We start from the raw sequence: 25,861 nt of genomic DNA on the forward strand, positions 1-25,861 counted from the left end.
AATCGTCCCGGCACGCATGTCTCCTGATCAGACTACGGAGGCCCCAGAAGAAGCTGTTTGAGTGGAGAACAGAGGATGCTCATGCAGGGTCAACATTTTGTGTAAAGGATCAAATATATGTGCGAAACAGGATCTAATGTGCGAAATACACCCTGTAGAGGCGAAACACACCCTGCAGAGGCGAAACACACCCTGGAGAGGCGAAACACACCCTGGAAAGGCGAAACACACCCTGGAGAGGCGAAACACACCCTGGAAAGGCGAAACACACCCTGCAGAGATGAAACACACCCTGCAGAGACGAAACACACCCTGCAGAGACGAAACACGCCCTGGAGAGGTGAAACACACCCTGTAGAGGCGAAACACACCCTGCAGAGACGAAACACACCCTGCAGAGACGAAACACACCCTGCAGAGACGAAACACACCCTGGAGAGGCGAAACACACCCTGTAGAGGCGAAACACACCCTGCAGAGACGAAACACACCCTGCGGAGGCGAAACACACCCTGCGGAGGTGAAACACACCCTGCGGAGGCAAAACACACCCTGCGGAAGCGAAACACACCCTGCAGAGATGAAACACACCCTGGAAAGACGAAACACACCCTGCGGAGGCGAAACACACCCTGCAGAGATGAAACACACCCTGGAGAGACGAAACACACCCTGCGGAGGCGAAACACACCCTGCAGAGATGAAACACACCCTGGAGAGACGAAACACACCCTGCGGAGGCGAAACACACCCTGCAGAGATGAAACACACCCTGGAGAGACGAAACACACCCTGCGGAGGTGAAACACACCCTGCGGAGGCGAAACACACCCTGCAGAGATGAAACACACCCTGGAGAGATGAAACACACCCTGCAGAGATGAAACACACCCTGGAGAGACGAAACACACCCTGCAGAGGCGAAACACACCCTGGAGAAGCGAAACACACCCTGGAGAGGCAAAACACACCCTGCAGAGGCGAAACATACCCTGGAGAGGCGAAACACAACCTGGAGAGGCGAAACACACCCTGCAGAGGCGAAACACACCCTGCAGAGGCGAAACATACCCTGCAGAGATGAAACACACCCTGCAGAGATTAAACACACCCTGGAGAGACGAAACACACCCTGCAGAGATGAAACACACCCTGGAGAGACGAAACACACCCTGCAGAGGCGAAACACACCCTGGAGAGGCGAGACACACCCTGCAGAGGCGAAACACACCCTGGAGAGGCGAAACACACAATGGAGAGGCGAAACACACCCTGCAGAGGCAAAACACACCCTGCAGAGGCGAAACACACCCTGCAGAGGCGAAACACACCCTGTAGAGGCGAAACACACCCTGCAGAGGCGAAACATACCCTGGAGAGGTGAAACACACCCTGTAGAGACAAAACACACCCTGTAGAGGCGAAACACACCCTGGAGAGGCGAAACACACAATGGAGAGGCGAAACACACCCTGCGGAGGCAAAACACACCCTGCAGAGATGAAACACACCCTGGAGAGACGAAACACACCCTGGAGAGGCGAAACACAACCTGGAGAGATGAAACACACCCTGGAGAGACGAAACACACCCTGCGGAGACGAAACACACCCTGCGGAGGCGAAACACACCCTGGAGAGACGAAACACACCCTGCGGAGGCGAAACACACCCTGAGGAGGTGAAACACACCCTGCGGAGGCGAAACACACCCTGCAGAGATGAAACACACCCTGCAGAGATTAAACACACCCTGGAGAGACGAAACACACCCTGCAGAGATGAAACACACCCTGGAGAGACGAAACACACCCTGCAGAGGCGAAACACACCCTGCAGAGGCGAAACACACCCTGGAGAGGCGAAACACACCCTGCAGAGGCGAAACACACAATGGAGAGGCGAAACACACCCTGCAGAGGCAAAACACACCCTGCAGAGGCAAAACACACCCTGCAGAGGCGAAACACACCCTGCAGAGGCGAAACACACCCTGTAGAGGCGAAACACACCCTGCAGAGGCGAAACACACCCTGGAGAGGCGAAACACACCCTGCAGAGGCGAAACACACCCTGGAGAGGCGAAACACACCCTGTAGAGGCAAAACACACCCTGCAGAGGCGAAACACACCCTGTAGAGACAAAACACACCCTGTAGAGGCGAAACACACCCTGGAGAGGCGAAACACACCCTGGAGAGGCGAAACACACCCTGCAGAGGCGAAACACACCCTGTAGAGGCAAAACACACCCTGCAGAGGCGAAACACACCCTGTAGAGACAAAACACACCCTGTAGAGGCGAAACACACCCTGGAGAGGCGAAACACACCCTGGAGAGGCAAAACACACCCTGTAGAGGCAAAACACACCCTGTAGAGGCGAAACACACCCTGTAGAGGCGAAACACACCCTGTAGAGGCGAAACATACCCTGGAGAGGCGAAACACACCCTGTAGAGGCGAAACACACCCTGGAGAGGCGAAACATACCCTGGAGAGGCGAAACACACCCTGTAGAGGCGAAACACACCCTGGAGAGGCGAAACACACCCTGTAGAGGCGAAACACACCCTGTAGAGGCGCTCTGGTGCTCTCAGCTCATTCAGTGTTAACAAACAACGGTGGCGTCGACTGGCTCTTCAACGTGACACTGTTGTGAGAGCGCTCGGTAAAATGGGTTACTGCCCGATGCAGGCTCTGTGTCTAATGGATGGGTCAGTTATGTGTGTGTGTATGTGTGTGTGTGTGTGTGTGTGTGTGTGTGGAGCCCATGAACTGCTCTTGAAAGCTGTGAGTTGTCTTGTTCAGTCAGATGCCTCCCAGCAGTGCAGCATGACACAGCTTCTAAGACAGCACACACACACTAACACACACACACGCACACACTCACACACACACACAGACACAGAAAGAGACACGTCATTATCCAGCTCAGTGCCTTTGAGAGCTGAATGAGAAAAGAGATGCATGATAAGTCGAAGAGTTGACATGAAAATGGAAATGACAAATGAAAGAAAGAGTGAAAGAGTGAACAGAAGAAAGCACAAAGAGAAAGAGGCAGAGCTCGTGGTGCGGTTTGTTCTCCGGTGCACTCGCGGTGCAGATGGAGCTGCAGAGGGTTTTGGAAACTAGGTCATTGTTCCTCCCACTCAGCCCGTCTGATCCAGCACATATTCCGGCGCTTTCCTTTTTATTTTTTTTTACCAGCTCTCGTCTTGTTTTTCAGGTGGAGGAAGGGAGAGAAATGGGATTGTTTAAAGTCGAGCACCTTTTAATGTGGCCACACACATAGTCAATAATACAGCTATAGACACACACACACACACACACACACACACACACAATAACCACCAGAACAAATACTGCTAGAGTGATCGTACTCTGATGAGGAGGAGCGTAGCGCTCCGCTCTCGTCCAACGCTAAAGGCTCTGGGTTTGCAAACAACATGTGAACTGTCCTGTCTTTCAAGAGTCCATAACCAAATCCAGATCCTGATCGAGATCATCACCGTTTGATGCTCGGGTCCATCTTCAGTGAACATTCAGTAAGTCCATCCAATAGTTTTTACGTAATCCTGCTGACAAACAAACAAACATTCAGTCATCAATCACAATCACAAACGCTCCATGGCGGCGGTAAGGAGTTTAGAGGCTTTTCAATTTGTAGTTTCTGCCTATTGACCGGCCTGAGATTGAATTAAACAGTCATTTATTCATCGCTCATTTCACATGAAATACTGCCCTCCAATCTGTGAGGCATACATATGGCCACGCACACACACACGCACACACGCACACACGCACACACACACACACACTGTGGATAAAGCAGTCCGGAAGGGCAGAGAGGATCCTGGATGAGTAATCATTGCTAACTTTGCCAACAGAGAAGCAGCTCAAAGAAAGAGAAGGGAGGGAGCCGGATGGGTAGGAAGGAGTGGAAGGATAACGGTTAAAGGGAGGAGAGAAGAAGTATAGAAAATGAGCACTGGACGGTAGGGTGGGGTGAGCCAGGATAAATAAATACAACTCTCACTTTCATTCTCGAGTCATTCCGCCGTCCCGCCAGCAGTCTGTGGTGAACCCACAGGTCAGAGGGCAGAACGGTTCCCCGGCGCCTCCCAGCAGCTTCCACCCTCCCTAACAAGGCCAGCACGAAGCCCTCAGACATGTTTAGCTCTGTCTGTCAGGATCAAAACTATGAATGCATAAACAGGACAGACTTAAATCAAGTATTCTTAGTGGAATCTGCGGTGTGTTCCAGCCGGTTGCCAGAGCAACGTGGCAGCAGTGTGTATTCCTGCTAACAGCAGATTTGTACGTTTCATATATATCATATAAACATTTATGAAGTGACACATATTATTCATATTAAATGTCTTTGAGCTGAGTTCCTCATCTGGCAGAGGGGGGGGGGGCTGGTAGGACACCTCGATGAGATGGATGCCAAGCAGCAGATGGTAATTCTAAACCAACCATAAACTGGATTTTTAGAAGCAAGTTTTTGAACAGAGATTGTGCAACAACACCAAAACAGACTCTATTTGATGTCGCCTTTGTGCCTACAGCAAACAAAATAGCTGCATCTATTGTGTAAAACATTTTACAAGATTAACATGGCTAAAAGCATCGCTAACCAGCTATTAGCTGTGAGATCTTTCCTGCCACCTCACCGCCTCACTCCTTTAGCGGACATTTCAATTTGGTGCTGTTAACGTCTGCTGCAATTTCAGCAGTCGAGTTACCGAACTTGTGCCTAAACTTGTGTGACTAAATGTCCCTCCTCACTGCAGCAGGAGATACTGTGGTGACACTAGTGGGAAAGGGAGGAGTCGTGCCCCTGGATGTGTAGAAATGACCAACAACTAGGGCAACAAATGTTAGGGCCTCGTGCAGTTTACATTCAGGGTTCTCACAAATGTTAAAAGAAATAATGACATTAAACATTAGCATTAACACTTGATAAATTGGAGCTATTATACACATACCCGATTCCTGGGGGGGCAGTATTCACTCCGTCCTGCCGACTCGCCTGGATAACCTCTGGACACCTCAAGAACCAGCCACTCCAACTTTCAATGAATAAACCCTTTGTTTTTTACGACCAGCCGTTCCATCTTTTGTCTGCATTGTGGGTCCAGATCTCAGTTCTTCATAACACCTGCAGCAGATGGCGTAGTACAACATTTACAAAATGAATTATTGTCACGGCTTGCTTGGGTTAGACCACACCCAGGATGCAAATAGCAAATGGATGGTTGCTAATGCTAATAACATATGTCCATTAAAAAAAGAATTGTGTTATGGTCAGACTTCAAATGGTGTTTTCATGAGAATAAATGCATCACCGTAAAAAGAAAATACAGAATATGAATTTGGATGCTGAGTTATGAAAAAAGGAATGACTAACAGAGTGAGTATGACATTAGGGATTAGGAATGGATATAAACCAATTAAAATAGAGATTCTTCAGATTTTCTCCACACACTTAGTGGATTGCTTGAAGAGAAAATGTGGAAAAGCTCCACAGATGTCACGCTCACCTACACACGCACACACACACACACACACACACACACACTGGCTAATCTGTCAAAACAACAAAAGGAGCCAGACCAGGGTCACATTTGCATGACAAACTGGCCCCACTAGGGTGATTGAAGAGAACACCGTTTTAGGAGACAGGCTGACTGTGTGGTACAGTGCCTGCTACCTCTGGGTGGGCCTTAGGACCCATAATTGGAGTGTGTGTGTGCATGTGTGTGTGTGGGTGTGTGTATATGTGTGTGATTGTGTGAGATCTAAGGTGGTCGTTAAGGGATTTGGTTAGATAGAAACCAAACAGAAACCAAATTCATCTCATTTGTGTCTGTAAGCGTGTGTGTGTGCACGTTTCCTTAGATTCGGGGGAATTAGCTGTGTGTGTGTGGCTCTATTCTACCTTAATCCCCCGATTGCCAGAGTTGAGGATTCAAAAATACACTGGCCTTGTTGCTACTGTCAGTCTAATCTAATCCTGTCATGACTCTAAAACCTTGTCTGGGAGAAAAGACACACACACACACGCACACACACACACGCACACACACACACGCACACACACACACACACACACACACACACACACGCACACACACACATTTATCTCAGTCTCCCACAGCTCATCCCCTTGCTTCAGCGTTCACAAACGGCAGCTGCCCAACATTTACCCACCGACTCTTTCACAATCACGTCCAGACTTGATCCCTGGGATTAGGAACAGGTGAAGCGTTCGGCACACACACAGCTTCAAGTCGGCGCTGACTCGACTGTGTGCGACATGTCAATACTCAACATGCAAACATCTGAAGCTGCTGTCAAAGCATCAAGTGGTTGCTATTAGGAATTGCAGGTCCCCCCCCCCCCCCCCTACTGTGCTGATCTGCTTTTACTTGCATCATTGTTTTTAGGCATTCAAGGAACACACATTTTGGAAATGGCTGTGTAAAAATTCAAAAGGGAATCAAGAGCAGACAATCGCAGTCAAAATGGATCCACAAATAATGAATGAACCATTTTGATTAGATTCATATAAACGTCTCCTGTAAAGCACAGCGTCGACGTGGATTGTAGAAAGTGGCGCCATGGAAGAGCTTCTTCTTGTCTGCAGTTGTCTCTGTCCTCATCCATGTGGGACTATAATAAACGTTAAGGTGAAATAAGATTGTCTGACAGTGTTGTATCACAGTGACGTCCATTTCGGCAGCAAGTGGGAAGCCCTATCACCTGTGTGTGTGTGTGTGTGTATGTAGGTGTGCGTGTGTGTAGGTGTGTGTGTTGTGGTGTGTCTCATTAGCTGTAGTTTAAGGCTAGGAGTGCTGGTGATGACAGGTTTATTAAATGTCTTAAGGCCCACAGTGGGCACGGTAGGGAGGGAAGCCCCCACTGCTCTGGTCAGTGCTCATGTTTGGAGCCTGTGTGTGTGTGTGTGAGTGCATGTGTGTGTGTGTGTGTGTGTGTTTGCTTTTCACTTTGCCAGCATGAGTGTGTTTGTTAATAAGTGTGTGTGTGCCGTGATGCTTATTTCCAAGGAGCTGCTCTTGGACTGCTGGGCCGGGCTTTCCTGCTGAGAGAGAGAAAGAGACAGAGAGATGAATGAGTGATGGAGATGATGATGGGAAGAGGGGGGGGGGGGTCTCAGAAGACTCCAAAACAATACTGCCATGATTAATTACTGAAATGTTTTTTCAGGGGTGCCTAACCCGCGTTGGAGTTTTCACACTGATGAGCGTCTGCTGAGACAAACAGCAACTGAAAAGAGGTCTCTCCATAATCACTGTGAAATACTGGACATCCTTCCTGTCTCTGTCTCTCTGTCTGTCCAGCCTGGACAGATCCTTCTCTGCCTCTTTACTATCTAACCTGCATACAGGTCATCAGATGACCTCTGCTTGACCTTTGCTACCTTCACCTTGCGTCTCATCTCACTGTACTCCTGTCTACTCCCCCAATGTCCCACTTCTTCTTAGCTAACCTCCCTTCCTCTATATACTTCTGCACTTCCTGGTTCCACCACCAGGTGTCCTTTCCTCCCAGAAGACACACCCAGTCCTCTCCTACCTGTCTCCCTGATCACCTTATCTGTTGTACTCCAGTCTTCTGGAAGCCTCTCTTGTCCACCCAGAGCCTGAAAGCCACACAACACTCTCCGTTCTTCAGCCTCCACCACTTTGTTCTCTGCTCTGCCATGTTCTTGCTTACAGAACATATTTTCACTATTTCGGTGATGTATATTTCTCTTTTATGCCCAATCACCACTTATGGACAAAAGAAAACACAGGAAATTCATCAAATATTCCGTGTATTTCCATATTTCTGCTGCGACTCACATCTAATATAGTCTTCAAGTTATGCCCTGGCATGCCAGCATCTGTCAGTATTCCTCGCATACGGATCATATAATGAGCATTGTGGCTGCTAATTTCCCTCCGTCAGACATCTAACGAATGATGCCACTGCTGACTGTCGTGTTGCGTAGCCTTGCCTTTGGATTTCGCACCTCGGCAGTGAACACTGCAGTTACCGGCTGTTGTGGGGTGAATCTGTTGACTCCCTGTAGTCCTGCTTACTACTACTGTAAAACTGTAAAAGGAAGCTGGGGGGCCCATAGCAGCAAACAAGCTGTGAGACGGGACACTTGCTGGCCTAGCACAAGCTGCTAACTTCCCAGTCTTGCTATAGGACGACAGCAAGGTGGGCTGAGAGCGACGCTGTCTGGGCTGGCACAACCTGCGAGCGGTGTTGTGGCTTTCTGATGGGAGCTGACAAAGCTACATGCTATCGTAGCAGGCAGCGGTCCACCAGAGCTGTGTTAGTGCAGGCAGCATTAGCTTGCTGCTTATGCTAGCATGCGTGTCGCGTAGTTCTGCCAGGATGGTAGCGGGTCTGGGGTGTTGCAACATGTTCCCACTATCATCCATCTGTCAGCCCCTGCTCCGAGCACAGCATCCCTCACCTTATGTAAGGTTCTTATTATATTCCTCAATATGGCCGCTCTATCGTTTGGTGTGGGATGGAGGAGCGCTTGGAGTGTTTGGGAGGCTGTGACTCATCTGTCCATCTGTTACGGATCTGCTCTCCTCACAGTTGGTACCTTGTGTTTTTATATTCTCAAATGTTTAAGCAAGATGATATACGAAATGGATGCTAAAGCAGTTCTTGGAAATTGTAAACAAGCTACATATGTTACATATAATAATTGATTAATCAGAATGTATCTGAAGAGCAGTGGGAGAATTTGGACATTACCTAATTCCACTTTACAAATAATCCTACAAAAATACTGATTTTGCCTTTCAATTAATGTAAAATTCTAATTTACAAAACACCCAAATAACTTTAGATCAGGTAGTATTTCAACAGATGTAATCTCAAGACAAGCACATTCAATTGTTTTGTTTCTGTATATATACGCAGCAGGGTGTAAGATGCTGACAGACATACACGGAACGACATAACCAGGTAGCGGGCATAGTGTACAGGAACATCTGTACCGAGTACGTACTGGAGACCCTAGAGTCTCCAGTCTCCTGCTTGAATTTTCTGTTACATTTACCTCCATTTTCTGATATTATTATTATTATGTTGTACTACGCACCGGACGGAGCAGCGCTCCTAATCTCTTTGCAAAGCCACTATGCAAAGACAATAAAGGCTTTCTATTCTAGTCAAGATGGAGGACACCTCCAAAGGGGGTCGAGAACAATCGGGCCAAGATCCTGTGGGACGTCCAGATCCAGACGGACAAACTGGTGACGTCCAACCAGCCTGAGTGGTGGTGGACAAGCATCAGAAGACAGCGGTAGTGATAGATGTAGCGATCCAGGGTGATAAAACACCAGGAAGAAAGAACACCTCGAGAAATACCAAGGGCTGAAGGAAGAGCTGGAGAAAATGTGGGGAGTGAAGGCAACAGTGGTGCCAGTCGTGATCGGGACACTAGGGGCATCTCAGTCCACAATAGCGCAGTCCTAGGGACAGCTAAGATCCTGCGTAGGAGACACCATTCCGCCCTCGCTTTCTTTAGACACATCACTTATAAGGAAAACTCACAGATACAGCCAAAATCACGTAAATAGTGGAAAAACAAGGCGGGAGATGCAGGAGACGAGTACGGAAGGTGGTGAAGACCTGAACTGAACGAGTGAAGTGCATTTGGAGCGCTCGTCCATTTAGCGCCAGAATGTGGACGTTGCTCACATCTCAAATTTAGGGTCGTGTCTCAAAGCAAAATATTGTATAATCTGTTTATCTATCTCTATCTCTGTCTCTATTGCTCTCTCTCTCTCTCGAATCGCCACAAAAGCGGTTGATTGGAGACCAAACAAGCGCTCCACAGGCGTCTGGCTCAACACAGGAGAGCCAACTCCTCAGGACAAGACTCAGCAGTCCACCTGCACCTGAAAGAAACAGGACACTCCTTTGAGGACAGTAATGTCCAGGTGTTAGCCAGGGAGGGCGGTGGTTGGAGAGAAGAGAAACCATCCCTGAACAGAGGAGGAGGATTAAGACACCAACTATCAGCAACATAGAATGCAGTGTTGACCTCTGTCCTCAAAATCCACAACCCCCAGCCGCACCTGAATGCAGCTCAACATAAGGGGGAGACAACGACCCTTCACCTCGTGGATGCTAATGACATCAGCTGATGTACTCTCCAGCACTTTGGACAGTGATTTAAGATCTGTTGTTATGTGGACACATGCAAACAAACTGGTATTAAATACATTCAAAACAAAAAGTATTTGATTTGGTTCTAACTGGAAATTAAAGTCAAACTAAAGTTCATTGCAGACAATCATTCACACACACACTCACACATATGGACAATTTAGCGTAATCCATTCACCTAAATTGCGTGTTTTTGGCGGTGGGAAGCGCCAGAGAACCCGGAGAGAACCCACGCAGACACAGGGAGAACCCGGAGAGAACCCACGCAGACACGGGGAGAAACTGCAAATGCAAACTCCTCACAGTCACACAGTAGCATGTATTACAGTACAAGTACAGTCAAACAGTAGTATGTATTAAAGTACAAGTACTGTCCAACAGTAGTATGTATTACAGTACAAGTACAAACAATAGTATGTATTACAGTACAAGTACACTCACACATCCTGTCTAAGAGGAGCATTTCAAAGAAGCCCTTGCGGTCTTGTTTCCGTTGAAAGTCCTTCGTGGCCTTCTTGTTGTGAGGCAACAGCGCTACCCACTGTGTCACCGTGCCGCCCTTCAGTGTGCGTTTGCTTGCATAATTATGCAAATAAATGTATGCTGGAGTAGACATTGTTTATATACATCGCTAGAGGAATAGAATTTTACGTGTGTGTACTATATGTCTGAACTCTTACAGCAGCCACACTGTAATCTCTGATGTTTATGGCAACATAAAACACACACACTCTTTTCTTATTCTCTCTCTCCTTCCCTCCTACACACACACACACACACACACACACACACACATTCTTTTATAGCCGCTGCCTATCTCGCTGGCTGTGATTATTGCCGTCTGGTTTGAGGCTCTTATCAGTGCTGTGACGGAAGTGGCTGGCGAGACGTGCGCACACACACACACACACACACACACACACACACTCTTGCCCTCATCGCCACACTTCATTTTGGTGTTCTTGCCTTTCTTCTCCTCTCTCTCTCTCGCCCGTGGCCTGTCCTTCCTCCGGCGGCGTTGGAGCTGCAGCACTGCAGAGCTGTGTGCCGGTTCAGGGGATTGGCATTAAAGCCAGACATGAGCTCATCGTCCCAGCTGGACCGACAGCCCATTACAATGCTCAGCAGGGCCCTACGGGGGGGGGGGGCAGTACCTGCTGATTATCAACTCGTTCTCTCTGTCTGCGTCTCTGGGTCCTTCCCTCCCCGACTCCCACAGCTGGCTCTCTTCTCTTCTCTTCTCTTCTCTTTTCTTCTCTTCTCTTCTCTTCTCTTCTCTTCTCTTCTCTTTTCTTCTCTTCTCTTCTCTTCTCTTCTCTTCTCTTCTCTTCTCTTCTCTTCTCTTCTCTTCTCTTCTCTTCTCTTCTCTTCTCTTCTCTTCTCTACTCCTCATTTGTTAATTCAGTCAGTCAAGTATCATCCAGCTCAGTTTCTGTCTTCGTCTATCGTGTTCATTCTCTCTTTCTCTCATTCCAACCACTCACCCTGTCCATCTATCAGTTTGTCATGGTCCTTTATCACTCTCTTTTTTCTCTGTCTGTCTCACACACAATTTTTGGTGAGTGCCATGGTGTCTGCGGCAGTGGGGGAGGGGGGGGGGAGTTTGGACGGAAGTGAGGTGTGTGTATTTGTATAGAAATGACGGGGTGGGAAGCCAGGCAGCTGGTGCACCTGCAGAAAGGACATGACACGGCGCTGCTGCTCGACAGGAAGCAGCAAATGTGACTCTTATTGAATGCAACGCTCTGCTCTGCAATCTGGCTGTCTGGAGTGGCCTATCTGTTACTTAGCACTCTGCTGGAGACGCCTAGCTGCAGCTAATGTCACTTTTTACTACACCCGACTCTCTCTTCCTCCTCGCTCCCTCAGCTGAGGAGATGCATTGCGGCGAATTCATGAATCCCATTCAGCCTGGCTATTAAGGCTGAGTCATATCCTTCTTTTGTCCTGACATTTGCAATACTCCAGAGAAGTCGGTCACATGTTGTTCGGAGCGATTAGTCGGTCTGAATGAATCACTGTCATGTGCTTGTACTTTCATCATAGTCTCGTGTTAACAGCTGCACTACAGGCATTACTGATATATGATAGAAACTGTTTTACTGGATGTTCCCTGAGACTGTTTCACTGGATGGTTCCCGGTGGCTGTTTTACTGGATGGTTCCCTGTGACTGTTTTACTGGATGGTTCCCTGTGGGTGACTGTTTTACTGGATGGTTCCCTGAGACTGTTTCACTGGATGTTCCCTGAGACTGTTTCACTGGATGGTTCCCGGTGGCTGTTTTACTGGATGGTTCCCTGTGACTGTTTTACTGGATGGTTCCCTGTGGGTGACTGTTTTACTGGATGGTTCCCTGATACTGTTTTACTGTATGTTCCCTGAGACTGTTTTACTGGATGGTTCCCTGTGACTGTTTCACTGGATGGTTCCCTGTGACTGTTTCACTGGATGGTTCCCTGTGACTGTTTCACTGGATGGTTCCCTGAGACTGTTTCACTGGATGGTTCCCGGTGGCTGTTTTACTGGATGGTTCCCTGTGACTGTTTTACTGGATGGTTCCCTGTGGGTGACTGTTTTACTGGATGGTTCCCTGATACTGTTTTACTGGATGTTCCCTGAGACTGTTTTACTGGATGGTTCCCTGTGACTGTTTCACTGGATGGTTCCCTGAGACTGTTTTACTGGATGGTTCCCTGTGACTGTTTCACTGGATGGTTCCCTGAGACTGTTTTACTGGATGGTTCCCTGAGACTGTTTTACTGGATGGTTCCCTGTGACTGTTTCACTGGATGGTTCCCTGAGACTGTTTTACTGGATGGTTCCCTGAGACTGTTTTACTGGATGGTTCCCTGAGACTGTTGTATTGGCAATAAAGTAATTCCTAAGTATAATAACAATTACATAATCCATAATTGTAAGATCAATCAAATAATCATTAAGTGGCGATTAAACAATGCTAAGTAACTTTGACCTGCAGGGACGGTAGTAGGAAAATAACTGTCTGCAAAGGTGTGATAAGATGAAAAAACAATGTTGCTAGACAGGAAGTACGCTTCAACAAAAGACCCTCGTATGCAGCTAAGTTTTGTGGTAAAGGTTCATGGACTGCATCTCCGTATTGATACTTAGAATTTATGACTTCCTCCCATATTGTTACTTAGAATTTCCCTTGTACAACGCCTGTTTCCTGTTCTAAGAATGAAAGAATGGGTGCCTGTATAAGCAAGATGTTTTCACTCTTCTTCGCTTCACTCAGCCAACTGTTCTACTTGGATGACTGAAGCCCCAAGGCCTTGGTAAAATAATTAAAGACCAATCTTACATAATCATGTGTCTTTATTATACAATTATTCAAAAGAACAAAAAACTGCCAACACACTGTTTTACTGGATGGTTCCCTGAGACTGTTTTACTGGATGGTTCCCTGAGACTGTTTTACTGGATGGTTCCCGGTGGCTGTTTTACTGGATGGTTCCCTGTGACTGTTTTACTGGATGGTTCCCTGTGGGTGACTGTTTTACTGGATGGTTCCCTGATACTGTTTTACTGGATGTTCCCTGAGACTGTTTTACTGGATGGTTCCCTGAGACTGTTTTACTGGATGGTTCCCTGAGACTGTTTTACTGGATGGTTCCCTGAGACTGTTTTACTGGATGGTTCCCTGAGACTGTTTTACTGGATGGTTCCCTGAGACTGTTTTACTGGATGGTTCCCGGTGGCTGTTTTACTGGATGGTTCCCTGTGACTGTTTTACTGGATGGTTCCCTGTGGGTGACTGTTTTACTGGATGGTTCCCTGATACTGTTTTACTGGATGGTTCCCTGAGACTGTTTTACTGGATGGTTCCCGGTGGCTGTTTTACTGGATGGTTCCCTGTAACTGTTTTACTGGATGGTTCCCTGTAACTGTTTTACTGGATGGTTCCCGGTGGGTGGCTGTTTTACTGGATGGTTCCCGGTGGCTGTTTTACTGGATGGTTCCCTGATACTGTTTCACTGGATGGTTCCTGGTGGGTGTTTTACTGGATGGTTCCCGGTGGCTGTTTTACTGGATGGTTCCCTGATACTGTTTCACTGGATGGTTCCCGGTGGGTGTTTTACTGGATGGTTCCCGGTGGCTGTTTTACTGGATGGTTCCCTGATACTGTTTCACTGGATGGTTCCCGGTGGGTGGCTGTTTTACTGGATGGTTCCCTGTAACTGTTTCACTGGATGGTTCCCTGTAACTGTTTCACTGGATGGTTCCCTGTAACTGTTTTACTGGATGGTTCCCGGTGGCTGTTTTACTGGATGGTTCCCGGTGGGTGGCTGTTTTACTGGATGGTTTTACTGGATGATGTGTGTCATGGCTGGCTGAGAGAAACGTTCTCCCTCTGATTCATGTCTCCTCCTCCATCTCAAGCCATCCCTCTTGCCGGTGTCGTCATGTTCCCCAAAGACACCACGGGGAGGGGGTTAGACCGTGTCTGGTTAGACCGTGTCTGGTTATGATGCTGCTGTAAGAGCACATACGGGCTCACCCTGTCCATACGTCTGTCCTTTCATAAATAATAGTCCACATGTCCAAAACGTCTGGACAGAATTCAACAAAATGTCACACATACTTTGAAGGGTTTTATAAACGTGTGTCTCTCGTCTTTGTTTTTCTTCAATTAGCTTTTTACCGCTGCCAAGGCAAGGTAGAGGTTATGATGTAATCTCTGGCTGTCTGGCTGTCCGTCTGTCACTATATACACCCGACCCCCCACTCCCACATACTTTTATTCGTACGGCGGCCAGTGAAAGGGGGCTGACGGGGATGAAGATAACTCAAAACGCTGTCTTGGTGAAATCTTCAGGAATTGTTGGGAACCTGACCGAGAAGACATTTAGGTCACGAACCAGATTAGATCCTGGATTCTGGATCACTTTGAAATTGCAGTCAATGGCGCTTCAAAATTAGTTTCTCAATATCTCGGTTGATTATCGACCAATATTTATATAATCTGACACCGTCATGTAGGGTGGGGGCCTCTATCTTACCAACTAATTTCATCCAGATTGGATCCAGAGGGATGTTAGAAAAAATAATATATTTTAACATTGAAACCCCATTTACAGATTCAAAAATCTGTTAAAAAATACACATTTCCGGTAATACTGATTCACTTTTACTTTTCATGGTTGGTGTATAAAGATACCAAGAACAATCTAGAACCTTTTGATGATGATCCAGATCACCATGTGGACGGTGTAGATCCAGTTGGGAGGGGAACGAGTAGCTTGGAGGCGGTCTGCGCCGTCTGAGTGGTTTTCTAGTTGTTACGTTGTTTTGCACATCTGGCCTTTGGTGTTTCTCCTGTTATCTATTACGTACGTATTATAATTGTACTTACAGTATTTACAACTTGCTCAGAGTTTCCGTTGGGCTATTTGTTGCATGAGACAAAAGGAACAGGAGAAGCACTGCTCTCTGAAAGAGTTTGTGCGCCCATGTCTGGATCCAGAAACTGGCCATGATGCAGGCAGGATTTATGGACCAGTTGTCCTTCCAGATGTCTCGTCCCACTGCTGCAAAACCCTGTTCTAATTGCAAAAAAAACCTTGTTTTGGTCTAGATGAGGACTTAATGAAGGTTGTCTCTGTTGAGGGGTAACTAATTCTGGCTTGAAGTTGGTATTGCATTATGCTCCTGGTCCATCTTTGAAGAGCTACAAACATATTCAGTTAACTCGTACATCAGACGGTTTCGTTGTTGCCTTCTTGCGTCTCCATGACTGACATGGATTCACCAGGTCACGTAGCTTCTCAGTGCTTGACTATTCCCTCTTTCTTACATTGTATTACAAAAGAGTCATCCAAATAGAAGTGTCACAGCTTGAGGCGGGCCGGTGTCCGTTCCACACTAACCTCCCCTGTACTTCTCGGACCCACCTCCTGCAATCAGTTCATTCATGTCACCTGTACTCTGGTAATCACCTGCAGCTAATCACTTATTAGCCCTGTCTCTACTCAACTCAGACACCACCCATGCCAGATTGTTAGTGATGATTCCTACTTTCCAGCACTTCAGACTGACCTCCCGTGTTTTCGACCCTGCCTGATTCCTGGATTCCATCTCTTTGCCTGCCCCTTGGGATCTGTCTGCCTGTCGATTGTGACCTCTGTGACCTCTGCCTGATTTCTGGACCTTCCCTTTGCCTGCCCCTATCTGGATTTGTCTGCTGATCTGGACTGACAACCTGGTAACAAACAATAAAACTTTGTTTTTGGATTCCCCATCTACCGTCGTGCATTTGGGTTCTTACCTGCCTTGGTCCGTGGCAAGAAGCAGAGGTCCGGGCATCCTGATCTTTAGTGTACAGATTGTGATGCTCCAAAACTCCAGAGAGCCACTTGTCCAATAATGCAACTCAAACGAGTCTTTATTTAACCCTAAATGCTGTTTCAAACCCTTCACTTACAAGGCAAGCCTCTATTTGTCGTCTCCAGCCCAAGACTAGGTCACACTGATGACATCACCAGAGTGAGTTTTCACACTTGTTTGAAGCTCCCAGAGGAGTCCCGGGATGACGATGACTCCTACAGTTTCACATCTTGATATCTGGATTCTTTCCTGAGAAATTGCAGAAAATCCTTCTCCCTTTTGGAAAATGAGGTTTAGCTTCTTTTTCACATTTTGTTTTGTTATTTGTCACAGATTTTAACAAATGTAATTTGAGACATAAATGCAGCATTAAGATTTCCTGTACTGAATAAAAATGTTCACTGTGTCCTCCTCCATGTTTCCTTGTGGTGTCTGATGAAGACGAGCTGTAAATGAGACAAACCTTCAAACCATGCCCGGGAGACGGCTTTGCTTTCAGGAGAAATGGAGCGACCGGGAAGAGACTTGAGGAGAAGACGCCAGAGAAGTGGAGCAGTTTTTCCAGTCCATGTTGGGCTTGTCGCCCCAAACATATCTTTTTCTTCTTGAGCCACCAGATGGCGCTATGGAGTGGTGTCTGTCAGCTCCACACAGCTTAGCTGGAGATGTTGCTCGAGTCTGGACACATTTCTTAGAGAGTGGAGCCAACGTTCTCTGAGGCCTTTGTATAGCCTGATGCATTCATGATCTCATCACAAACATCGAACGAGAACTTCCAGCCTGGTGGAAATGTTTCCTTTTGATCTTCAGTGTTTGATCAATCTCTCTGCTGTATATTGTGAACTTCTGTTCTCTGAAACGTTATCTTCAAATGCGCATCGCTTCAGATGGGTGATCAGACGCTTGGTAGCATGGGTCGCTCGCACACGAGGTGTGAGAGGTTTTCTTCTGGCCAGCATTTAATATGCTTTCTTTCTTTATTTTTTATCCTGAACATAACTATCAGTCACAGAATAATGGTAACACCCGGCGCGCTCCGGAATAAGCGTGCAACCCCAGGGTACGCAGGAGAGCCCCATGCAAAGGTCCTGAAATAGACCCATGCACACGCGCCAAGCGTGATAAACCTATCAACCTAAAGTTAGTGTTCCTCAAATACATGATGAGACAGACAATTCCCGAGAGAGACACGGAGAGGCTGTGCATGCTGTGTGTGTGTGTGTGTGTGTGTGTGTGTGTGCAGACTGCAGTCAGGGGGGATGGTATGGGAGCTGGCAGACTAGAGTGCATTTGGTATTCAGCCGTGTCTAGTATTTATCTGTCTGCTGGCTGTCTAGTCTGGTCTGGCCTGTTAGTGGTGTCACCCTGCGAGCTCCCCGGGGGACTAAATTGATGCCTCAGACAGACTGTGTGTGTGTGTGTGTGTGTGTCTGAGAGTTGTTCGGTGGTCGGGTGTTTGTAAGTGGCTTGGGGCTGGCTGCAAGAGTGAGAATCAGTGTTTGTCTGTCTGTAGATGAGAGCTTGTCTGGAGTGTGTGTGTGTGTGTGTGTGTGTGTGTGTGTGTGTGTTGGGAGGTAAGGATGACCTCACATCATTGCAGAGAAGAACTCCTCTCAGCATCATATTGATATTGAAGCTTGAGCTGACAAGACAGGAGCGCCTCAATTTGTTGCTTCCATAAAACGATGACAGCTGCCAGGCATTTGTAAATTGCATCAGCCCCCTGCGTCTCTTTCTTCTCGTCCCCCCCCCCCAGAAGTGCGACTTCGTTCGTGGAGGAATTCGTTGCAAGCCGTCAAGGAAAACATTTTTGCATGATTGCTTGTAGAACCTGGTCAGTGATGTGGTACCACACCTGTCAGCGGTCTTTGTGTTTCCCTTCACTTTGGGCCATTTCATTGCCTTCGCTGTTCTCAGAATTCAAATGGTGAAGCATTTCCCAAACAGCTTTCAGTTTATATAGACTACAGGAATCGGATTCGGCTCATAAGTCGACTGCAGCGAGGGCAGGCTTCCGATATCGCTCCGTCTTTGTCCTGTGCTCAGGTGAACGAGACGTCCGGCCGTCCTGGCTTCGTTAATGAATGATCTCGGAGCTGAAAACCTTGCTAGCGTGACATTCAGAGCGTCGCTCAAATGTGAGCAGCCGAGTTTATTTATAGCCTGCAGACAGTGCAGAGCTGCAGTGTGTGTTTCTGTTGGGTGGGAGCGTTGCTCCGCTCTCAATGGAGTGGTGGGGTAGATGGGGAAGTGGGGGAAATGCTTCTCTGTGCCCCTGAGCCACAAGACTGGCGCAGGGGTCACCTCAAGGTCAGCCACTTCAAAGGGCCGTCTCCATTGGCTGAGTCCTGCCGTTAAACGGGAGTGAAACTCCAAACAGATCAGCCGGTCCCAGCCCCGTCACCCCCCTCCCGACCTGGCAGTCTGCTAGCTGTCTGAGTCAGGTCAACCCCTCCAGCCCCCCATCCTACCCCACAATCCCCCCGGAACCCAGACACACAAGCGTATAACCCACATCCCATCCCTTCTCCATGCCTCCATGTGCCCCTTCCATCCAAGCTGTGCGTGCGTGCGTGTGTGTGTGTGTGTGTGTGTGTGGCTGGGGGCCTTTCTTACTGTTGGCTAAACAGGTGCAGCACTCTCAGCTGTATAAACCGTACAGCTATGAATAGTCAAGCAACATGCTAGACAGTTATGCATTCTGCTCCTGATACATGCGAGGCTCTTCATGAATATTAACTACTGACGCCGGACAGCCCCACACACACCAAACCTGACGAGAACAGAAGACTCGCCATGAACAAGAGTGCTTCCGTATTAAAAGAGGGCCGTTTGCTAATGCAATAATCAAAATCCACAGATATTATTACAAATATAGAAATGTTTGCTAATAGCCCCTGTTGTGCTGTAAACGACAAATTAGTTGAATCTAAAATTCGAGTCATGTAACTGCGTTTTTTAAAAAAATTTTTTAATAATAACAGATCAAATGTTTTGGTTCTCAGAGCGCTTTAACGCTGCCTGCTTGCGTTACAGAGTTTCCCCAGTTTGGTTTCACTTCGAAGTCTAATTAATTCATTTTATATTATTGGGTGACATTTTCGAAACGCTTTTTTCCGACCCGGCCTTGAAGGCAGCACGAGTCTCTCCCCGTGTATGTCCCGCCCATGGAGCGCTCTGATTGGTCAGAGCGGCTTTCTGTCGACCAATGGGCGGAGCGCGAGCCCGCTGCGCGGTGGAAGGAGGACAGCTACTCCGAGCGGCGGAGGAAGAAGCAGGAATAACTCTGCGATGCGTTAGTCATGGGTAATGGCTCGTCTCCCGGTGTCCTCCCGGTGCCCTCCCGGTTCACTATCCGAGCCGCTCGAGACGCGACATGGCGTGACGACGGCGCTGGACATTAAGCGCGAAACTGTCGGGAGTTTCTCGTAGCGGCAAACTCGGCTGCCGCTGCCTGGAAGTTTTCTGCGTTCCCGTCGCGGGGCCCCGACGGCGGCGGCGGCGTTCTACCGGGAGCGGTGTCCCGGTCTGCCCAGCCCCATGCAAAACCTAACGGCCCCTGGCGGCCCCGGAAACTCCAATGTCACCTGCTCCTGCAACTGCACCGCGTCCCAGCCACAGGGAATGGAGATATGTGAGTGACACGCTTTACCCCCCCCCCCCCCCCCCCCCCCCCCCACCGGGCCGGTACCGAGCCCGGTGCTGCCGTGCTTCCGTAGAGACGGCTGCTGATCTATAACCTCTTTATTGGATCTATGGATTGACTGTAGTGATCGATATCGATCCGGAGCAGTTAGAGTTGGGCTGCCTGCGGTAGATTCGACAGTTCCCTGAACATCCTGTCCTGATGAAGGCATATTAATACATGAATACATGAATGCAGTACTGGGCAGACAGAAACTTCACAGTAACAGTACTTCTGAGTAAACTCTTGTACTCACTTGTGTTTTGTGTGTACAGTCTCATACTGGGAGGCTTCGCGCTGGTTCTGATGGTTTACCACAAAGGGTTAAACAGCTCGCCTGTCAGCAGACAGGAAACGCTGGAATGGTGTTATGTCTGTCTGGAGGGAGCCTCCGCTGCAGATGGTCCTCCTTAGACCCGGGACGGGGGACGGGGGACGGGGGACAGTCTGTCTGTCCCGTCTGACACATGGAGACAAACAAACTGCAGACGGGCAGAGTCATAATCAAGCAGCCAGACAAGTAGACAGTTATAAACAGAGTTATAAACAGAAGTTATAAACAGAGTTATAAACAGAGTTATAAACAGAGTTATAAACAGAAGTTATAAACAGAAGTTATAAACAGTTATAAACAGAAGTTAGACAGACGGACGGACGGAATGACAGACGAGGAGTGGAGACCGGGATGTTAGGCAGCAGAGCACAGTCCAAGAAGTAAGAGTGTGCGTGTCTGTGTGTGTGTGTGTGTGTCTGTGTGTGTGTCTGTGTCTGTGTCTGTGTGTGTGTCTGTGTGTGTGTGTCTGTGTGTGTCTGTGTGTGTGTGTGTCTGTGTGTGTGTGTGTGTGTGCGTGTCTGTGCGTGTGTCTGTGTGTGTGTCTGTGTCTGTGTCTGTGTCTGTGTCTGTGTGTGTCTGTGTGTGTGTCTGTGTCTGTGTCTGTGTCTGTGTGTGTGTGTGTGTGTCTGTGTGTGTGTGTCTGTGTGTGTGTGTGTGTGTGTGTGTGTGTGTGTGTGTGTGTGTGTCTGGCAGTCAGGCTGCACCACCATTCGTTTTTCCGTGGCACCGTTGCGCTGGCAGTCAGGACAGACCCGTATTGAAGCAATAAGTGGTGCGTCCACAGACGGACGGAGAGCCGAAACAGAACCCAGAACCCGGACGGAGAGCCTAAACAGAACCCAGAACCCGGACGGAGAGCCTAAACAGAACCCAGAACCCGGACGGAGAGCCTAAACAGAACCCCGCGTCTGACCAATGGGCTGGCCCGGTCTGTTCAATCCCCTCAAACATCTCGCCGGTTGGAGGGAGCTCCGTTCACGAGCGGATTGAAATGTCTGCGTCTCACTGTAGTAGCCGTCCCGGTTGAAAGGCGCTGGGTTGTCGTGCCGACGCGGCGGGGCTGAATAATGTAGCCCAGGCTTTGATGCTTTCTGAAGAAAGGGGCTGCCTGTTTTCTGTTTTCTGTTTTCAGCAGAGCGGGGGGTCTCGCTGGTGTGTTTCCTGTTTATTCAGACTAGAAGGGAAATTGAACGGGACTTGGAACACGGACGGGTCACCGTGCGAGCGCTGAGTCAGGGCTGGGAATTGAACCTCTGCCTACACACCAGGATTCATACGCAGGCTTTGAGAGGCAGAGAGCCTCAAACAAGTGTTGGATTCATTGAAGCAGTTATCTCCCACTGTGTGTGTGTCAAACCCCGCCTCTACACACACCTGTGCATGTGAACATGACTCACCTTTGACCTCCACCAGTCTGATGTCGTGCGCCGTGTCGTCCCTGCCGTCACCGTAACGGTTTCCGCTCTGAAGTCCTTTAGTCCGGTCTCGACTCTCCCTCCCATCGGTCCTGTCTTCCTTAAACAAGCACGACTTTGTGAGGTCATTCCACGTTCCTACTGCAAATACCGAAGATATCCTCTGTGTATCGTTGCAGGGCTGGCGCTCGACTGGCTAGAGCAGGGGTGGGCAAACATTTTGACTCGCGGGCCACAGTAGGTTCTAAAATTTGACAGAGGGGCCGGACCGAGAACAGATGGATGAAGTATTTGTGTGAGCTAATATAAATGACACATGAAAGCTATTGCATTAAAGGATTTGGCCTTTTACAGGTAGCATTACAGGGAAAAGGTCAAATGAATGAGGTTTAATTATAATACAATTTTATTTAATGATATAATTTGGACAAGTTTGGCGGGCCGGATTAAAAAGACCAACGGGCCGCATGTGGCCCCCGGGCCTGGGTTTGCCCATGCCTGGGCTAGAGTCATAGACCCGTTTACTTATTCCTTCATCAAAAGAATCAATTTTATTCGCTAATTTGTGGCAAGTTTTGGGCTGATTCTTATGAGTTGTGTGTTTAGACATTTAACTCTAAAAATATATGACGAAACAGCTTTCTGCGTCTTTTTAAGGTATCTGATAGACAAGCCGCCTCGATTTTGGTACCAAACTATGATTCTGGACCAACAGAAACTTAAACTTGTTCTGTAACCTGATGTCCTCATTTGTTTTCTGTTTTAATTTCTTCAACATTTGTTTCCTGAGAACTTATGGTGTCGATGGAAATGGAGCGGTAATGCCAGAGATCCTTGCTGGCACTGTCCCCGTGACTCAAACAAGAAACGTATGTGTGCAAACATGTCTAAGAAGACTTTTCATGCCCTACGGTGTTTGATGGGCCCACAGGCCACTGCTGAGCGCGCCGCTGCATCGTCACAACCTCCTTGACTGTCGTTATTTATTCATTCATCTCCTTGAAGACGAGACGATTGTAATCGTGTTGCTGGAGTCCATCCCAGCTAGCTACGGGCAAGAGGCGCGATGCGTCCTGGCGGCGTTGCGTTGAGACTGTATCGATGCGAACTTACACAACACACAGACGCATTAGAGGTCATTCGACACTTTAGCCTTGTGACCGCAAATAGAAAAGGTTAGCAAGGGCTTTCGTGTTGAGAATCTTTTTGTCTGAATACCTGCTTTAAGGTTGATAGAATATCCAGATTTGAAGGAAACCTAGAAAAGAAGCTGCTCAACTGTCAGACGTTCCATCCAGTGCTGCACAGACACCAAAGTGTTGCGGCCATGTTGGCGGGAGTCCATCCAAACCAGCACTGAGTGTGGGTTGTTGCCGCTAGCGTACTTTTTCCTCTCCTGTGCGGTGGTCGATGCTAGCATCGTGTCATTGTTTGAAATTCTGTTCACTTGTGAGAAAATGTTTCCGCTAATTTCAAATCATGCCCGGGCCCACCAGAGAAGTGTTGTATGGCTTGGTCATCCTGCCGCTGCTTTAGTTGCTTGCCCCCAGAGAGTGGCCTGGGCCCCTGGTCCACGTGTCGGAGACTTGAGTGGCGTTCTGTGTATGTAACCGTTAGCCTGCAGCGGGGGCCGCGGCACGGATGGGCGTAAAGGGCCTCATCTGTAATCCTGCGTTCGAGTGGTGTTGGTGCGGAGGTGGCTGCAGGGTCATCTGTCAACGCCTCTGGGCCAAATACGCACACGGCTACTTGTTGACTCTCCCTCAGACACATACACGAAAATGTACACAAAGGCGTGTACACACACACACACACACCTTTACACACAGACATGCATACAGAGACAGGCACACTCAGACTCAGCCAATATTTACCCTGCAGTCTCCCGCCAGACTGCCAATCCAATTTCTCACTAAGCTCTTTGTTGTTTTTACCTCTTTTTTTTGTGTTTGTTGAGGCGTTGTTCATCTGGAATTAGTTTGTTTTTTATTTAGTTATAATATTCATGAATTTAGTAATGAGCCATGAAAAAAAGACTTTCTGAACAGAAATTCTGAGACCTTTGGGAGAGGACAAGCGAAGATCCAAACTGTGTCTGTGTGTTTTAGGCCATGTGTAGCTATATACACACCTGTGTATCTATATACACAGGTGAGTATCCGAACCTGATACCTGACCCGTGAGTTGCTGTGTGTGGTGACACACGGCGAGATTTAGACCGACTCGCCGCTCGGCCCGGGTTCAACATCAGGTGCCGGTCCGCTTCGGTAGCGCTAGACTCTTCAGCTCCGTGATTTCACAGTGATCATCATCGTCATCGTTTTGAATAACCGAAAGTTACTTTCTTCTAGTACCGTGACTCATGTGTTAAACTACTTATCGTTATCAGATCGCCCCTGCACCGCCATTTTCCCTCCTCTGCGTCCGTCCTGTTTCATCTTTTCCATTACATTGTAAGATGTGCAGATTATCCACCCAAAAACAGCAATGCTGCCCCCAATGGGTGGGTAGGGCCTCATTACAGTCTAGGAGAGGTCTGATATTCACTGAGGACATGCGCAAAACCGTCCTCTTGAAGATACAGTAGTCCCTCGATATAATGCGGTTCATTTTCCGCGACTTCGCTGCTTTGCGGAGTTTCTTAGTGCAATTTCAGATTTTTTTTGCACTTGAACGCGCCTTGAAACGGCGCAATACGAAGGGGTCCGGTCGGAGGAACTGTGAAATACACGCAAGTTGCTATTAATAACTTCTTATGTGTTCAACCTCGTAGGTTGATCATTAAAATTAAATTCGTTATTTTTAAAGCTATCATGTTTATTTGTTAAGCGTTTGTTTAATAGCGCTCTTATTCTCTGTGTAAAAAGAGGCTTTTATTTTGTAGGAGCATAAACGTCACGTCCCTTTTGGGTTTTGGTTCTTCCTGTTGATACATGTAGCCGCTGCCGTTCCGCTGTGCTAAGCTATCCAATAAAGCAGCATGAGAGGCTAAAGACAGCACGAGTAGAATATTTGTTCTTCTGCACTCCAAGCGGCTCTTTCCTCGACCTGCACGCCTTAACATTATTAACAGGAAAACGTTTACTGTACGTACTATATATTTATATTTCTCAAACAAATGTTTAGTTCTGAAAAGGTTTTGATCTTTGGTTTCATTCTATAATACTGAAACAATCTATTTAGATTAATGCCTGCCTGTTAAACGTATATAAAGTGTGTGGTGAGGGGTTTAACAGCCTTAAAACATTTATGTACATGTATAATAATTGAAAAAAAATAAAGATTACTACATTGCGGATTTCACTTATTGCGGGTTGTTTTTGGAACGTAACCCCCGCGGAAAATGAGGGACGACTGTTGGTGCGTGGAAACGGTCACTTCACCGCGACGCTCAGCTAATGTGAACCACGGCAGAAAGCCAGACAGACATCCACTCCTTCTAACTTCATTACAAGATGTTGATTATCACCACGTTGGTGGTTTATCGTTAAGGTGGATTTGGTCAAATAAACACTCGCCATTAAAGATTGCACCACGACCAACCGGTTCTATCGTCTTACAAACCACGGAGAACACGAAGAGCTCCTGTAGACTTCCGTTTACGACTGGCCGAATGCAGCAAAGGCAACGCATGCATCTCAGTAGACATGGCTCTGACTCCAGTGGATCACTGTGAAGTACATGAAAATGGTCCGTTCTTAAAACAAGTTTAGATTGTTACCATTCGTTGAAACAATATCCAATTAACAAGAGGGAAACTACAATATAACCTAAAGACGCAAAATATGCTTCGGTCTCTGTTTTTCACACCTCGTTGCTGCTGTAAGGTCGGATCCCGAACCAGCCGCTTGTTTGTTTGACCCATTACCGT

The 25,861-nt window shown here is 47.8% G+C and overlaps 1 protein-coding gene across 1 annotated transcript in view; it reads left to right on the forward strand.

The window, feature by feature from the left end:
• The first annotated feature begins 20,137 nt into the window (after window positions 1–20,137).
• Window positions 20,138–25,861, forward strand: part of ldlrad4b (low density lipoprotein receptor class A domain containing 4b) — a 42,596-nt gene continuing 36,872 nt past the window's right edge. Inside the window, exon 1 of the mRNA XM_068760066.1 lies at window positions 20,138–20,190. Coding sequence (XP_068616167.1) covers window positions 20,181–20,190 — 10 coding nt within the window. The 5' untranslated portion in view covers window positions 20,138–20,180. The remainder of the gene's footprint in view (window positions 20,191–25,861) is intronic.

Source organism: Brachionichthys hirsutus, chromosome 3, assembly GCF_040956055.1.
Source record: "Brachionichthys hirsutus isolate HB-005 chromosome 3, CSIRO-AGI_Bhir_v1, whole genome shotgun sequence".
Classification (NCBI taxonomy): Eukaryota; Metazoa; Chordata; class Actinopteri; order Lophiiformes; family Brachionichthyidae; genus Brachionichthys; species Brachionichthys hirsutus.